The sequence below is a fragment of the Musa acuminata genome, chromosome BXJ3-5 (assembly GCF_036884655.1).
Source record: "Musa acuminata AAA Group cultivar baxijiao chromosome BXJ3-5, Cavendish_Baxijiao_AAA, whole genome shotgun sequence".
Classification (NCBI taxonomy): Eukaryota; Viridiplantae; Streptophyta; class Magnoliopsida; order Zingiberales; family Musaceae; genus Musa; species Musa acuminata.
Genome location: NC_088353.1, coordinates 5,482,770 through 5,499,871, shown reverse-complemented (window position 1 = coordinate 5,499,871; position 17,102 = coordinate 5,482,770). Strand labels below are relative to the sequence as shown.

At 40.7% G+C, this 17,102-nt stretch overlaps 1 protein-coding gene across 1 annotated transcript; it reads right to left on the bottom strand.

Annotated features, from left to right (window-relative positions):
- Nucleotides 1-10,190: 10,190 nt before the first annotated feature.
- On the bottom strand, nt 10,191-13,973 carry LOC135638191 (probable leucine-rich repeat receptor-like protein kinase At1g35710). Its single transcript, XM_065151205.1, has 2 exons — nt 10,934-13,973; nt 10,191-10,788 (listed from the first exon to the last, which is right to left on the bottom strand). Exons 1-2 carry the CDS (start codon nt 13,926-13,928, stop codon nt 10,427-10,429), a joined length of 3,357 nt encoding a protein of 1,118 aa, XP_065007277.1. The 5' UTR covers nt 13,929-13,973; the 3' UTR covers nt 10,191-10,426.
- Nucleotides 13,974-17,102: the final 3,129 nt, after the last annotated feature.

Sequence of the window (17,102 nt, the reverse complement as noted above, 5' to 3'; positions counted from 1 at the left end):
TGATATTATACTGTCCACTAAAATAGAAAAATACAGATGGAGAGAAGATCAATGTGCGGTGGATCAGGTCGTGTTAGACGTGCCACTCTTTCATGTTAATTCTTTTTAGAGTAACTTTTTTTCATTGTGTAAATTACAAAACGTTGCTATATTAGCAATCAAGAGAATATGTAAGAGAGGAAGAAAGATATTTTAGACAGGAATTTGATGGTTTTGTATTTTGTTATATCAACAATTAAGTAGATAAGCCATACGAGAGGATGACATCAATGTTGAATCATATGCTTCCCCTTTCTGTTAGAAAATAAATGGATAAACAGAAGAAGTTGATATGTTATTGTTATTAACATATCCCCTTTCCTTTTATACAGGTTAGAAGGGAGAGTTTTCCTCAACAGGTTAGAGGATTTCCCTCAACAGAGTAAGAGATTTCCTCAAACAGTTAATGCAAAGAGTTTACGAGCTAGAGGCTTCGTAAATGAGTCAGCCAATTGATCAGCCGTATGAACATGAGAAACACGAAGCTGATGACGGACAACTTGATCGCGTACAAAGTGGAAGTCGATAGCAATATGTTTCATGCGGGAGTGGAATACCGGATTAGCGCACAGATAGGTAGCTCCAATATTATCACAATATATTGTAGGGGTGGAATCGATGTTGAGTTCCTGAAGTAGATTCGTGATCCAATTGAGTTCTGCAGTGGTAGCGGCAATGACACGGTATTCAGCTTCAATTGTAGACCGGGCGACTGTCTATTGCTTCTTAGAACTCCAACTGATTGGATGAGCACCAAGGAAGATAATATACCCCGATGTGGATGTTCTATCATCAAGGTTACCTGCCCAATCAGCATCGGCAAAGGCATGAAGATGAAGTGGAGAGTGTTTACGAAAAAAGAGTCCATGTTTACCTGCCCAATCAGCATCGGCAAAGGCATGACCGCAGACCAGTGTAGAGTAGATGGTTGCTGCATAAACTGTGATAATTTGTTGACAGCAAATGAGATGTCTGGACGCGTGAGAGCTAAGTATTGTAAAGAGCCAACAACTTGGCGGTATTGAGTGGGTTCCGTTGCAAGACTGTCATCCGATAATTTGAGAGAACCACTAGTAGAGATGGGGGTTGTAACTGCATTTGCATCCTGCATGTTTGACTTTAATAACAAATCTTGAATGTACTTGCGTTGTGATAAAAGGAGACCAGAAGACATGAAAGTAGCTTCGACGCCCAGAAAGTAGCTCAAGGGTCCGAGATCCTTAAGCGAGAATCGAGCTGCCAGCTGTTCGATGAACGCTTGGATGCTGATGGGATTGTTGCCTGTGACAATAATATCATCCACATATACTAGAATATACATTGTGTTTCCATGATGATGTCGCAGAAACAACGAAGTGTCAGATTTGGAGTTAAGAAAGCCGACAGAAGTCAAAAATAAGCTAAGTTCAGTGTACCAAGCTCTCGGAGCCTGACGAAGTCCATAAATGGGTTTCCGAAGTTTGCAAACATGCTGTGGATACTGAGGATGAGTAAAACTGGGGGGTTGTTGCATAAAAACATCTTCAGATAGAGATCCCTATAGAAAGGCATTATTAACATCTAATTGTCGTAATTGCCAGCTTTTAGTGGTAGCCAGACTCAAGATAAAACGAATTATAGTGGGTTTAACAACAGGACTAAACGTCTCAGTGAAATCAACTCCTGGTCGTTGATGAAACCCTTTGGCGACCAAGCGTGCCTTATATCGGGCAATAGAGCCATCTGGGTTCCACTTAATTTTAAAGACCCACTTACACCCGATGATGTTTTGTGAAGGATGGAAAGGAATGAGATCCCACGTTGAATTATGGAGGAGGGCATTATATTCCTCACTCATGGCAGTACGCCAATGCGGAAATTTTTGGGCTTGAGTGAAGGTGGTGGGTTCAACGTTGGGGGATGAGGAATTCATGATAGCTTGTAGGTTAAGTACATGACGAGGTTTAAAAATACCATGCTTAGAGCGAGTGGTCATAGGATGATCGGAGACGACAGGATTGGGAGGTGATGTTGGGTGAGGATCTGTGGCACAAGCCGAGTCAAGTGGAGACACGTCAGGGGCACTTGGGCGAGAAGGAGGTAAGGAGGATGGTTGTGTTTCGGAACATATTACCCCATCAAATGGAGAAGAGTGGAGTGGAGTAGGAACAGAGGAAACAAGCAAGTGTTGAACTGGAGTGATATAGTGCAGATCAGGAGGGGAGGAAGTAGACGAAGTCATGGGAGGTTCGTACGATTGGTCCGAAGGTAGACTCTAGTGAGATAGTGAAGTGGTCCGTATGGCAGGATATAGAAGGGTTTGGAAAGGAAAGTTAGACTCAACAAAGACAACGTGACGTGATATGAAGATTTTACGAGTGTGGAGATTATAGCAACGGAAAGCATTATGTTCAAGTGAGTAACCAATAAAGACGCAAGGAGTAGATCGAGATGTTAAATTATGAGAGGCATAGGGACGTAACCAAGGATAACATAAACAACCGAACACTCGGAGTTTATGAAGGTTAGGGGGTTTGTGAAATAGTATGTCAAAGGGGGACTGGTATTGTAGAACTGGTGTAGGCATTCGATTAATTAGGTAGACAGCAGTTTGAAAGGCTGCTGTCCAAAAGGTTGAAGCCATGGAAGCCTGATGTAGAAGTGTGAGTCCAGTTTCTACTATATATGCCGATGTTTGCGTTCGGCAGAACCAACTAGTTGAGGAGTATGTGGGGGAGACTTGAGGTGTTGAGTGCCACAAGCTGAGAGATGGGATGCCAGGGCTTGATATTCATCGCCACCATCAGAGTAGACTGTTTTAATGGTAGACTGAAAATAGTTTTTGACCAACTTCTGGAAAGTGGAAAAAATGTGAGAAACATCAGATTTATGAGAAAGAGGATATATCCATGTGTACTTAGAGAAGTGATCTACAAAAATAACACAAAATCGGAACTTATCAAAAGATAAGATCGGAGCAGGACCCCAAACATCAGTATATATAATTTCAAAAGGTTTAAAGGAGGAAATGGAAGATGAGCTTTAAGGCTGCCGATGACTCATATTACTAAGACAAGCATCACAATGCATCATAGAATTAGTGGAGTTAAAAAGAGGAAGAGAGTGACGAGATAATAATTTCTGCTGAATAAAGGATGAGGGATGACCAAGCCGACGATGCCACACATCAGCTGGAGCCGCAACAGAAGAATGAACAGTGGGCTGGGTTATTCAAGAGGTTGACGACCATTCATAAATGTTGTCTTTATTCGGGCCTTGGACCAATGATGCCCCCGTGCTCAAGTCCTTAACAAGAAATGAATCAGGAAAGAATTCAATGGAAGTATTGTTATGTTTGCAAAATTGAGAAACAGAAATGAGGTTGCGTTTAATATGAGGGGCGCATAAAACATCATCGAGGGTAAATGTATTAGAGTCAGAATTAAGCGTTGTGGAACCTGTATGAGTTATAGGAAGTCTGTTACCATCACCAATGATGATATCTTCATCGCCGCCATAGGGATTGTGAAGAGACAAATTCTGAAGATCAGCGGTGATGTGATGAGAGGCACCAGAGTCGACAATCCAGTTGGACTGGCTATGTGTCGGAGAAGTTAAGAGATTTGCTTGAGGCCAGTGTGACGGAGCAGGGAGGCGAGGACGAGACCGGCAAACTTTAGCGGAGTGGCCAACTTTGTCACACAGTTGGCAAACGACCCGTCTTTGATGGCTCGGTAGGGCAGGATGCCAAGACGAATGATGGCTGGAGTTACCACTTTACGAGAAGTGATGACTAGGAGGATAGGAGGGGTGTTGCATGGAACTCACAGAATCAAGAGGCGCATTAGCCACACCTTGGGTGATGTTCGGTGAGTACCTAGTGCTCTTCCGTTTGGATTTGTGACTGACTTGAGCTGTGATAGTTGATCCAGGCAATTTCTCCGCACGCTTCAAGTACATCTCGTAGTCAGTCAGTTTATCATAGAGCTCTTCAAAAGAAACTGGCGAGTCGCGTGCCCGAATTGTAACAGCCAATTCCTTGTAGTCAGTGTAGAGACCATTGAGGGTATGAATGACAACCTCTTCGTCACATAAGGAATGACCTTTCAAGACTAAGTCATTAATGATAACCTTGATATGTTGTAGATAATCAGAGATAGTACTTCCCTCTTGTTTCGTCACCATAAGCTTGGATAGAAGACTGAGCTTGCGAGTACGCGAAAGATTTGCCAGGGTGGTTTGCAGTGTAAACCATGTATCGGCAGCTGTTACACATGAAGATATCAAGGGAGCAACGGATCCAGCAACTGAAGCTTGAATAATTTGGAGGATGAGACGATCTTGACGTAGCCACAGTTTGTGAGCTGGATTGTGTACTGGACTGGGATCGCCGGGGGCGTTGAGCATGGCCGGAGGACAACTGAAAGAGCCATCAATGTAACCTAACAAGTCATATCCAAATAAAAGATTAGAAAATTGAGCTCGCTAGGACGCATAGTTGCCACCCTTTGATAACTTAAAGGAGATCAATGTGGCAGCATTAATGGAGATAAGCCCTGTATAAGAATAAGAAGTGGGAGTCCCTACAGGAACTAAAACATCAGAAGAAGTGAACGAAGACAATTTTTTTTTTTGTGCTTTTTTTTTTTTTTGGAAGATATGCAGCGAACCTTGTGTGATACTCAGGTCACACAAGGTGGAGAATGAGGGAGGGGGGCGCTGCTATAGATTGCTGCTTACTGCAGCAGATTGTAGAGGCTGCAGTTTGCTGGAAGATGGCCGCGAAAACTGCAGCGGTACTCAAGACTACGGTTCACTGCTGTGGATTGCTGCTTGCTGCAGCAGATTGTAGAGGCTGCAGTTCGCAGGAAGATGGCCGTGAAAACTGCAGCGGTACTCAAGGAAACTGTAGTGAGAGAAATCTGCAGCAATTAGATGTATATAGGAAAGCGGTAGCGAAAGCTGCTGCGGTAGAGGAAGGAAGATGCAGCGGTTGCGGTTACTGCTGGCCGGGAAGTAGCTGCGACAGCGAAGGAGGAAGATGCGACAACCGTCGTTAAGCAAGGAAGACTGAGCGAGGAAGACACTGCCATTCGCCGTTCGTCGCTATTGAGGAGGAGGACACCGCCATTAAGGAGGCGCTGTTGTGTAGAGGGAAGCGGCAGCGAAAGCTTCTGTAGTAGAGGAAGATGAAGCAGTTGCGACTGCTGCTGGCCGGGAAGCGAGGAAGACACCGCTGTTCGCTGTTCACCGCTATTGAGGAGGTAGTGAGAGAATATTTTCCTCCTTGCGTGACAGCGACAAAGAGTGTCTGCTGTAGGCAGCAAATAGGAGAGGGAGCAAGGCCGGTGAAGAAAAGCAAGACCGATGATGAAGGAAGAGAAGGAGTGGATGAGCACCGTTAGCATTGGCTCTGAATCCGTGTCTTGTGCTTCTTCAATGACTCTGCTTGAGGCAATGTGTTACTATGGCCGCTTGGCTAACACATGGCGATACTGCTGTCGCCAAGGAGGAACTGCTCTGATATCATGTTAGAAAATAAATGGATAAACAAGTTGTAGAAGAAGTTGATTGTTATTAACATATCTTCCTTCCTTTTATACAGGTTACAATGGAAAGTTTTCCTCAACAGGTTGAGAGATTAAAAACTTACAAAGATCGCTATGATAATTTTGTTTCCACAAAAAGATGATGTGTTGAATGCTCCGTGTCATGCACGTTGCATGGTATCGTACCAAAGTATAAAGATGCTGGTGATGAGAGATCAATGTTCGGTGGATCCCTTTGTCGTGTTAAACGTGCTCCGCATTAATTCTCCTTGGAATGGCTTTGTCAATCAAGTGGACATATAAAGGACGGAGAGAGATATTTTACACAGGAACTTTTGGTGGTGGTGTATTTTGCTGGATCAGCAAGTAAGTTGATAAATCATTCGAGAGAACAATTTGTATGTTGAATTATGCTCTTTCGTTGCTCGTCAGTTTTTTTTCTTGTTTTTCCAAAGAAAGGAAAAAAATAAGTACAAAAACTTCGAACCACCTACGCGGCATAACTGTACATACAAATAATATCATACGAACAAAAGAGACCATGTGTTTGATCATATGTTTGCATTCATCAAGTCGGAAAGCCTTAGAGCATCAAGAGATCCACAATTGATAGGGCATATTTTGGTCCTATGTGGATCACCGATAGATATTACAGCCTATGCGACACCATACGCCTCCAGAACCACGGGGTGCACGCCACGTCAAGCTCCAATGGTTCGACTATGCGGCCTGACCACCCCGAGAGCTGGGGGCGGTGCCATCTGCTATTAGGGCAGTATCGTCTGATGCCGCTTAAGCACCCCCAAAGATGCCATCTAGATAGGGTGGTGGTTTTGCCCCCAGAGTCAACGGCCATGCCGGACTAGGGCCCGACCAATTCCCGCACGCTGTCAGGACTTACCCGACAAGGGCCGTCTTGCAGGGAGGTGATCGTCGCCAAGCCACAAATATCTTCTTCCCAAAGATGACACCCGGTACACAAAGGAGGGTGGCCTAACGAGTCGGACCCGACTAGTGTCAGCTCGCATCTCCCATCTCCGGGAGGCTTCCACATCACAAGGAAGATCCCCAACCATCCGTGGGGGTGAGAGGACGCATCTTCCACAAACAATGCTCAGATCGGTCGACTTTGGAGTGTTGGCCCGTAGCGAGGCTCTAGCCGACCTTGCCACCCCAACCGATGCTTGAGGCGCTTGAAGGGCGCAGCCACTTCATCGACTCAATAATTCCGCCAGAGGTTCCCGACGTCGACAGGTGAGCCTAGCCGTGCTGACTCATCAGTCATGGCACATATGTTCCCCAACAACGGTCGTATGGTGTATTGACAGCATATAATCTCAAGTGAAAGAGAGATCAGAAGACCACTACATGCCTAGCATTGGATTGATCGATGCACATCCAATTAAGACAAGACCGAAAGCTCTTAAGCTTATCATTAACACGGGAGAGGTTGTATGTGTATGACGCCTTACTAGGCAGTAGTGGCTCAGTGCTACTGTTGGTGATTGTTTTCACGATGACACCTCCTTTTGTAATTGATGATGGTCCTGAATTTTTTTTAACTTAAATTACATCTGTTATTATATTAATAGTTTATTATAAATTATAAATAAACTCTAATGCTTATTAATTCAAATTTACTGAAAGGGGTTTATATGTTATGTTTTTGAAAATGTATGAGTTATTTTAGACACGAATAAATTGTAAGAGCTTAAGAGGTATATGGTTAAAATCACAAGAGCTAAAATAGATCTTAACTCTTTTTAAACTTAAAATACATATATTATTATATTAATAATTTATTATCAATATACCACCAAAGCATACTCTAATGTCTATTAACTTAAACTTGACGAAAGTAACTTATATGTCATATTTTTTAAAATATAAAGGTTATTTCAGATACGAAAAAATTGTAAGGACTTAAAGAAGCTCATTACCAAAATTATAGGGGTTAAAATTGATTTTAAACCTTTAATAAAAGGTTGCTAAGTATTCTAGAAAAAGATAATGATTCATACATAATGTCAAAATTATAATAGACATATTATTTTTAGATTATATCACCCATGATAATCTCCCATGTCCAAAAGTGAGCGGAGATTGAATGGACAAACTAATATTTCAATTGAATCTATATTTATCTTATGTTTGAATTATTACATAACATTATAGGTATGTCTATATCATCTTGTCGGAATCAAACCCACGATATATGGTTAAAGTTAGTCCATGCGTAGCAAATCTCGTCCACCCTAGTCAAATAAGCAAGTTGGACATGAACAAAAACAAAATGTCGTCCAACTTTTGTTCGGTGACTTTGCATGAGCCATCTGATACACCCACATTGATTTGTCATAATTAAGCTAGCTAGCTTTGATATGAGAAGCATACATTAAAAAAAAAAAACAGTACAAATTATGTTGGATCGAAATTGAAGTCTTGAGGCTATATATTTTTTTTATGATCAAGACATCCAAAATTGTCGATCTCAAGAACTTTACAAAAGACATTAGCAAAGCCTCATCACAACTCCAAGATTACAATTTCTAATTTTTTAAGATTGATAAGTATTTTTAAAAAATATAATTATATTTAAATTAGTTCGAGGAGTACTAATTAAATTGAAAGTCTTTGTGAATTAAAATTTATTCATATAAATACACATTGAGTTTTAGGGTTTTGGTAAAAGGGAGAAATAGAGGCAAGACACTTTGGGTGTTTCTATTTGACTATGATTTGGGCACTATCAATGGGGATTAAACATTTGTATCCATTAAAAGCTAGTTTTTTTCTAAGTCTTGATAGAACAAGATATGTATTATCTAGATTTTGTCACGAAGAGATAGCATAACCAAAGCTGTCGTTACTAAAAAAATATCTATTCTAATATATGACCTTAGTTATATATATTGCTTTAAGAAAAAAATTATTTAAAAAATATTCTTTTATAAGCATATGAACTGCACGAATCTTAGTTTTATTTGAGATATGCAAGCATATTAGATTGAGTCATTTCCCTTAGCCAATCTGGTGAGAGTCTACCAAGAGCAGATTCAAGCTTAGATCGAAAGTCTTGGATTGATTCGTGTATATTTAAAGATATTGACGTTAAGACAACTCAATGCATGTCTTGTCATAAGATCTAAATGATTGATTCGCATGGCTTTTGTACTATGAGAATAGTATTGATATTGACGTTATCGATATCTCAGTACATGTCTTGTCATAAGACCTAAATGATAAATGATTGATTCGCATGGCTTTTGTACTATGAGAATAGTAATTTTTTAGATACTGTGCAACTTCGATCAAGTGCGCTTGTGTCAAGGCAAATCTATATGACTTTGGACGTGTGAAAAGAGTTCAAGATTTAATGTATTTGTCATATAATAAGAAAAAGTAGTTCGGTATGAGGCTTCCGCCAATGCGAATTGACGTTAAGATGGCATCTAATGCTCCTTTGTTAAGGTAAAACTAACACGAACTTATGCATAGACAACAACGACTACAGGTGCTGCTTTCCCACATGGAGTCTATATATATATATATATATATATATATATATATATATCTCAGGCCAATCAAATCCATTGTCTGACCTCAGGAGACTTACAGGGCAATACAACAGACTGTCCCATGCTGAAATGAATGGTTGACAAAGTGGAGAGAGATCAACGTGCGGTGAATCCTGTTGCCATGGTATGCACGTTTTCTAGATTCGTTCTGTACTCGGCGTATCAATTTTCTATGTGCTTACAGATTCTCTTCCAGTATTCGAAGTCATAATCAATCTCAGTAAACTCTGCCATCAGCTAACATTCAACGGTTGGTATAGTAGAAATTAAGTGGTGCGTCCTATGCCGTGTTATGAACGCTGTTGTAATGTCATTTCATATATTCAAATTCTTCGAGTTGAATCTCTATTTACAAAAGAATAAAAGAAAAGATGCGGAGAGATCGGTGTTTGGTGAATCCAACGTTGTGATAGATGAGCAGAGCATTGAGTTGCTCTGCTTCCAGTTCTTCGTGGTTGTATATACACGTTGCTATATTAGCTATGGGCAAACATTCGCAGCCAATTACTTGATGGCGCACAACCCATTGGATACGTGCTGCATCGTTGGACGACACACCGGAGTGAAATCTTGACCACCGTAGGGATTACGCCTGAAACTTCAGCTGGACGAAGTGGAAGATGTGGGTCGAGCATCTCTCTCATCGCGCTACCTTCATCATGATAGCTAGAGATGAGATCGCCTGGATGTCTCCCCAGTAGAACCTCAAGCGCCACGACTCCAAAGCCACTGAATCAGACGACCATTGCATTGCATTGCATCATACGAACGCTATTCCTCCCTCCTATTGCGTTAAATATTACTCTAAGCAGCATAGCAATCCAATATGCTAAGCCGTGAGAATAGGAAGCTCATTGCTCTGATTCGTGGAAATGGTGTAGGAGATTTCATTTGATAATATTTAATGGAAGCATGAGCTATTGATTACGCAACGAAATCACTAAAGCAAACAACACAAACAAATCTGCGAATGAATTCCTACTCATCGGTCGGCCCTCTGTCTTGCCTCCGTAGCAGAGCAGTCATGGTGGGAAGGTACACATCAGAAACCAATCATCCCTCAGCCTTCATTTAATTTCCTTCACAAATTCTCAAGAAACATATAGTACAAGAAAATCAAAATTTTCAAGCGTCCAAGATTTAGAAAAGAGATCGATTACCATCCGATGCTTTTATTAAACACGCTGAAGAATGAAACCACTAATAAAGCAAGCCATACGGAAACAAAGTCTACCGATTCTGACCAAAAGAAGCATCGGGGCACAGAGGAGTGCATATAGATCATATCTCCACGCTCATCAAGTCAGAAAACTTCAATGCATCAATAGATCGGAGGCTTGGTGGGGGTGTTCTGACCACGCATAACTTGTCGGAGACATGTTTCATTGTCGGGCGTGATTCAGGGTGGTTGTCCACGCTACGAAGAGCCAAGCTCAAAATTGCAACTACTTCATCCGCAACTTGACCATCCGGAACGGGTAGACGTCGGTCTAATACATCTTTCACAAAGCTATCGTTGATCGGTGAAGACAACAGAATGGAAATGAGCACTTCTCCATACTCTCCCATCAGTAACTCCAGCGTCACCACTCCGAAACTGTACACGTCGCATTGGGTGGTCGCTCTCATTGTATATGCAAGCTCTGCAGACAGCAAGAGCCAATGATCAAACCGCCAATCCATAGATATCTCCTCCAAGATATAATTTGAATATGTTCACAATTGCAAGTATTCTTAATTTGCACAAACTACGAGATCTGAGAGAGAGAGAGAGAGAGAGAAACTCACCTGGTGCTAAGTAACCCCGTGTGCCTGCAAGCATGGTCCAATTTGATGAATCCGGATTCAGTAGTCGAGCAATTCCAAAGTCGGAAACACAAGCCTTGAATTCGGAATCAAGTAGGATGTTGTTGCTGGTAATATCTCGATGAACGATGGGTGGTGTGCAGTCATGATGCATGTAGGATAAAGCGCAGGCGACATCCTTCACGATGGTCACCCTCTTCACCCAGTCCAATTCAGCTGCAGTCTCGCTTCGGAGGACAGATCCCAGACTTCCTCTCTCCATGTACTCGTACACCAGAAATTTGCGTCGGGGAGAGGAGCAGAACCCGTAAAGCTTGACGATATTGCGATGTCGAATTTGAGTAAGAGTTTGTATCTCAGTTTGAAAGGGTTGCTCGTCGCATGTACCTTCAGTGTCTGGTCGATGAATCTTCTTCACCGCTAGCAGCTTCCCACTCGCTAACTCTGCTCTGTAGACACTGCCGTATGCACCGCTTCCGATACAGTATTTGGCATCGAAATCTTCGGTGGCTTCGATGATGTCCTTGTATGCATCTCTTCCATCAAAATTCAATATAGAGAATGCACCTTCTTTGATGTGATTATCATCGACCGGTACTGCCGGCTTCTTTCTCTTGTGCAATTGAAAAGCTGCCGCAGTGAATACAAACAAGAGAAGGAAGGCGACGACGGAAGGAATGATGGCTATTACAACCACTTTGTGGCGCTTGCTTCGGTCATCTTTTGTTGGAGTACCGAGTGTAACACACGGAGGCAATCCTCGAACAACTCCACACAGATCATTGTTATGGGCAAACCACTCTGCCGGGGCTCTTCGGAAAGCTGGGCTATCAGGAACAGGGCCGTCCAGTTCATTGTAGGATACATCTACGGTAGACAAGCTCATCATATACGTTAGCGAAGATGGAAGATGACCAGACAAGGAATTATGCGATAGATTCAGGCTTTGCAGCATCACCAATTTGCTGAGTTGGGATGGAATCTCCCCTGTTAGTGAGTTGTGGCTGACGTCAAATGTGTCTTGAAGGTCCACCAGATTACCAATGGCCAAAGGAATGGTTCCACTGAAGTTGTTGTTGTTAAGCTTCAACGATCGGAGTTTCATGCAGTTGCCTAATTGATCTGGGATTCTTCCTGCCAAGTTGTTGGATGAGAGATCAAGCAGTTCAAGATTGGACAGCATTCCAATCTCCAGAGGGACATGGCCGACGAGTTGGTTGTTGCCCAAGCTCAGATTGTAGAGAAGGGTTAAGCTGCCGAAGCTCTTTGGGATCTCGCCTTGTAGGTAGTTGGAAGAGAGGTCCAGATCTTGCAGTTTCGTCAACTGCCCAAACTCGGTGGGTATGACTCCGGTGATGTTGTTATTTGAGATTCTCAGGCGCGTCAGATTGTGCCATCTTGCCCAGTCTGGTGGGAGTGTACCGGAGAGTAGATTGAAGCTCAAATCCATATAATAAAGATGGGGATACATTCCAAGACATTGAGATACATCTCCGGTGAGTTGGTTGTGTTCAAGACGAACCCTTTCTAGTGTGGTACAGTTTTTCAAGGTCGTGGGAATGGGACCTTGGAAGTTGTTCATGCTAAGAATGAAGTATTGTAGGGCTCCACTTTTGCATATGTCTGAGGGTAAATAACCGACGAAGTTATTATTTGACAACACTAGGTATGTCAGTCCAGTAATGTTGTTGATCTCCACAGGCAAAGGTCCAGACAACTGATTATCTAATAAACCTAGTTTTTTGAGTTTGGTCATGTTTCCTATAAAAGAAGGGATGGGACCTGACAATTGATTTTTTAAGAGTGCCAGATCAGTAACTTCAATTAGATTCCAAATCTCAAGAGGAATAAAACCAGATAATTGATTATCCTGAAGGTAAAGAATATTTAATTTAGTCATATTTCCTATAGAGGAAGGAATGAGACCAATTAAAAGATTTTTTGAAAGTAAGAGATCAGTAACTTTAATTAGATTTCCAATCTCAAGAGGAATAAAACCAGATAGTTGATTACCCCAAAAGTAAAGACTCTCTAATTTGGTCATATTTACTATAGAGGAAGGAATTGAACCAGTTAATAGGTTTTCCGAGAAGTCAAGATAGGTAATCTCAATAAGGTTTCCAATCTCGAAAGGGATAGGACCTGAGAGCTGATTTCTTGATAGCGAAAATAATTGCAGCTTGCTTAGGTTTCCAAAAGAAGAGAGAACTCCACCTGTTAGGTTATTATCAGCGATTGATAGGTAAATGAGATTAACTAGATTTTTCAATTCTCGAGGGATGACTCCAGTCAATCGATTTTGGTAGAGATCCAAGTGATAGAGCTTTGTTAAATTTCCTAAACTAGATGGGATTGATCCAGATAGCCTATTAACTCCAATCTCCAGATACATCAATTCGTGGAGCCTCCCTAACTCCTTAGGAATGACACCCACAAGCTTATTATCTTCCAAGTGCAAGGACACAAGGCCGGTGAGGTTGCTAAGAGATGGAGGTATAGCACTAACCATTTGATTCTGGCTAAGACTCAAGAATCGAAGCTCTTTCATGGAGCCTATCCCAATTGGGATTTTGCTTGTGAACTGATTGCTAGTGAGATCAAGAGATACAAGCCTGGAGAGAGCCGAGATGGTCGGAGGAATTGCCCCACCAAGCTGGTTGTAAGAGAGATTGAGACGGAGGAGCGATCCCAATGCCGAGAAATCAAGAGCATCAAGTAGCCCTGCCAAGCCCATTCTCGGCAAGGATATCTCGGTGATCACCAAACGCCCTCTACTTGTGACGGAGTAATTGCATGTAACTCCGGTCCAATTGCACGGACTAGAATTGAGATTCCAATATCTCAGGGATTGAGGACTCCTAAGAGTGGCTTTCCAGTGGAGCAACACCCTCCCTTGGGATCCGAGTGAAGCTTTGACAAGAAGAGCACGGGGAAGCAAGAACAGTAGCAGCAAAGTTTTGTGAAGCTGAGATGCCATACAGCAAGACAAGAAGGCAAATATGTGTTTTTCTGTTGCATGGTCCTTGAGCAAAGAGATAAGATATTTATTAGGGGATACACATCAATGAGTGCATGCTTCGGTCACCAGAATTCAACAACCATGACTCAAAATTCCATTGGTCATGACATCTAGTGCTATGTATGCCACTTAAGACTTTCTCTGCTACCATTTTTTTGTCTTTGGCATGCAAATTACTTTTTTTTTGTACTCTTATTAAACTAATCTTACAGCGATGTCATAAGTTTACCGAAAAGTCTTACGAGACAAGAGATGATGTGGTGATTACTATGTCGTGTAATGTATGGCATCGTATTGTCTACTAAAATAGGAAAATATAGATGGAGAGATCAATCGTGTGATGGATCTCAAGTCGTGTTAGACGTGCCACTCTTTCCACATTAATTCTCTTTAGAGTAGCTTTTTTTTCATTGTGTAAAACATAAAACGTTGCTATATTAGTAATCAAGAGGATATGTAAGAGAGGAAAAAAAATATTTTAGATAAGAATTTTGATAGTTTTGTATTTTACTATATCAGCAATTAAGTTGATAAGCCATGAGAGGACGACATCTATGTTAATTATATGCGTCCCCTTTGATCACCAATTTTTCTTTCTTTTTCTAAAGCAAAAAATTAATAATTCAACAAATCGAGTACAAATATTTCCAAAAAATATATTGTGAGACCAATATATATATATATATATATATATATATGTATATATATATATATATATGTATATATATATATATGTATATATATATATGTATATATATATGTATATATATATATATATGTATATATATTTATATATATATATATGTATATATATATATATGTATATATATATGTATATATATATGTATATATGTATATGTATATATATATATATGTATATGTATATATATATATATGTATATGTATATATATATATGTATGTATATATATATGTATGTATATATATATGTATATATATATATACATATATATATATACATATATATATATATACATATATATATATATATATGTATATATATATATATATTTCTTTGAGGAAAAAAATTATTTAAAAATTATTCTTTTATAAGCATATGAACTGCATGAAACTTAGTTTTATTTTGGATTCGCAAGCATTTTAGATTGAGTCATTTCCCCAAGCCAATCCGGTGAGAATCTACGAGAGAACAGATTAAAGCTTAGATCCATGTAGGAAAGTCTTGTCATAAGGCCTAAATGATCGATTCGCATGGCTTTTGTATCGACGAGAATAGTATTTTCTACGATACTGTGCAACTTCGATCATGTGCGCTTGTGTCATAATACTCTTTAAGGTAAATCTATACCGACTTTGGACGTGTGAAAAGAGTTTAAGATTCAATGTATTTATCATATAATAAGAAAAAATAGCCCAAGACTCCCGTCGATGGGAATTTGACGTTGAGATGGCATCTAATGCTCCTTTATTAGGGTAAAAGTAATATAGACTTCCGCATGGACACAATGATCATTCTAACTGTACCTGATTAGAGAGCTTCAACGATAAATTATAAGTTTTCTTCTCTCTTATCATGTTTCGACCATTTAACCACTTTATTTCGAGCTCACATTGATTTAGGCATCATAAGGATCCGATATTGGTCTTTTCTTGCGAATACTTTGGAAGCACTTCACTACTACCTTAGGGAGTCCCACCTAAATGCTTGAGCTCTACATAGATAACTTTGGAACATTGGGACTTTTGGTCGTATCACGCTACTTTTATGCTTCGACCTCATCGAGATGTCTCAAACACCTCATAAAACCACCTTTAGACATCCGAAATGCCATAATTACAATGTGGCTTTGGACCAGAATACAAATGAGCTCTACGTATATAGGATTTTTACAGGTGATGCTTTACCACATGGAGTCTATATATATATATATATATATATCTCACGCCGACCAAATCCATTGTCTTACCTCAGGAGACTTACAGAACAGTACAACACACTGTCCCATGCTGAAATGAATGGTTGACAAAGTGGAGAGAGATCAGCGTGCGGTGAATCCTGTTGCCATGGTATTCACGTTTTCTAGATTCGTTCTGTACTCGGCGTATCAATTTTCTTTGTTCTTACAGATTCTCTTCCAGTATTCGAAGTCGTAATAAATCTCAGTAAAGTCTTCCAGAAAATCTATGGGAGAGCGCCATCAGCTAACATTCAACGGTTGGTATAGTAGAAATTAAGCGATGAGTCCTTTGCCGTGTTATGCACGCTGTTGTAATTGACCATTCATATATTCAAATTCTTCGAGTTGAATCCCTATTTTCAAAAGAACAAAAGAAAACATGCGGAGAGATCGGTGTTTGGTGAATCCAACGTTGTGATAGATGAGCAGAGCATTGAGTTGCTCTGCTTCCGGTTCTTTGTGGTTGTATATACACGTTGCTACCTTCATCATGATAGCTAGAGACTGCGCCTGAAACTTCAGCTGGAGGAAGTGGAAGATGTGGGTCGAGCATCTCTCTCATCGCGCTACCTTCATCATGATAGCTAGAGATGAGATCGCCTGGATGTCTCCCCAGTAGACCCTCAAGCGTCACGACTCCAAAGCCACTGAATCAGACGACCATTGCATTGCATTGCATCACACGAACGCTGTTCTTCCGTCCTATTGCGTTAAATATTACTCCAAGTAGTATAGCAATCTCATATGCTAAGCCGTGAGAATAGGAAGCTCATTGCTCTGATTCGTGGAAATGGTGTAGGAGATTTCATTTGATAATATTTAATGGATGCATGAGCTATTGATTACGTAACGAAATCACTAAAGCAATGAACGAATTCCTACTCATCGGTCGGCCCACTGTCATGCCTCCGAAGCAGAGCAGTCATGGTGGGCAGGTAGACATCAGAAACCAATCATCCCTCAGCCTTCATTTAATTACCTTCACAAATTCTCAAGAAACATATAGTACAAGAAAATCAAACTTTTCAAGCGTCCAAGATTTACATGACAAGGCAAAGATTACCAACCAAGTCGAAAATAATCTTAGAAAAGAGATCGATTACCAACCGATGCTTTTATTAAAGCAAGCCACACGGAAACAAAGTCTACCGATCCTGACCAAAAGAAGCATCGGGGCACAGAGGAGTGCATATA

Excerpts from the sequence above, each read along its gene's own strand:
- LOC135638191 (XM_065151205.1), bottom strand. The coding sequence starts at position 13,928 with ATGGCATCTCAGCTTCACAAAACTTTGCTGCTACTGTTCTTGCTTCCC. Across the intron at positions 10,789-10,933 it reads ACGGGGTTACTTAGCACCAG|AGCTTGCATATACAATGAGA; the intron begins GTGAGTTTCTCT and ends TGCTGTCTGCAG.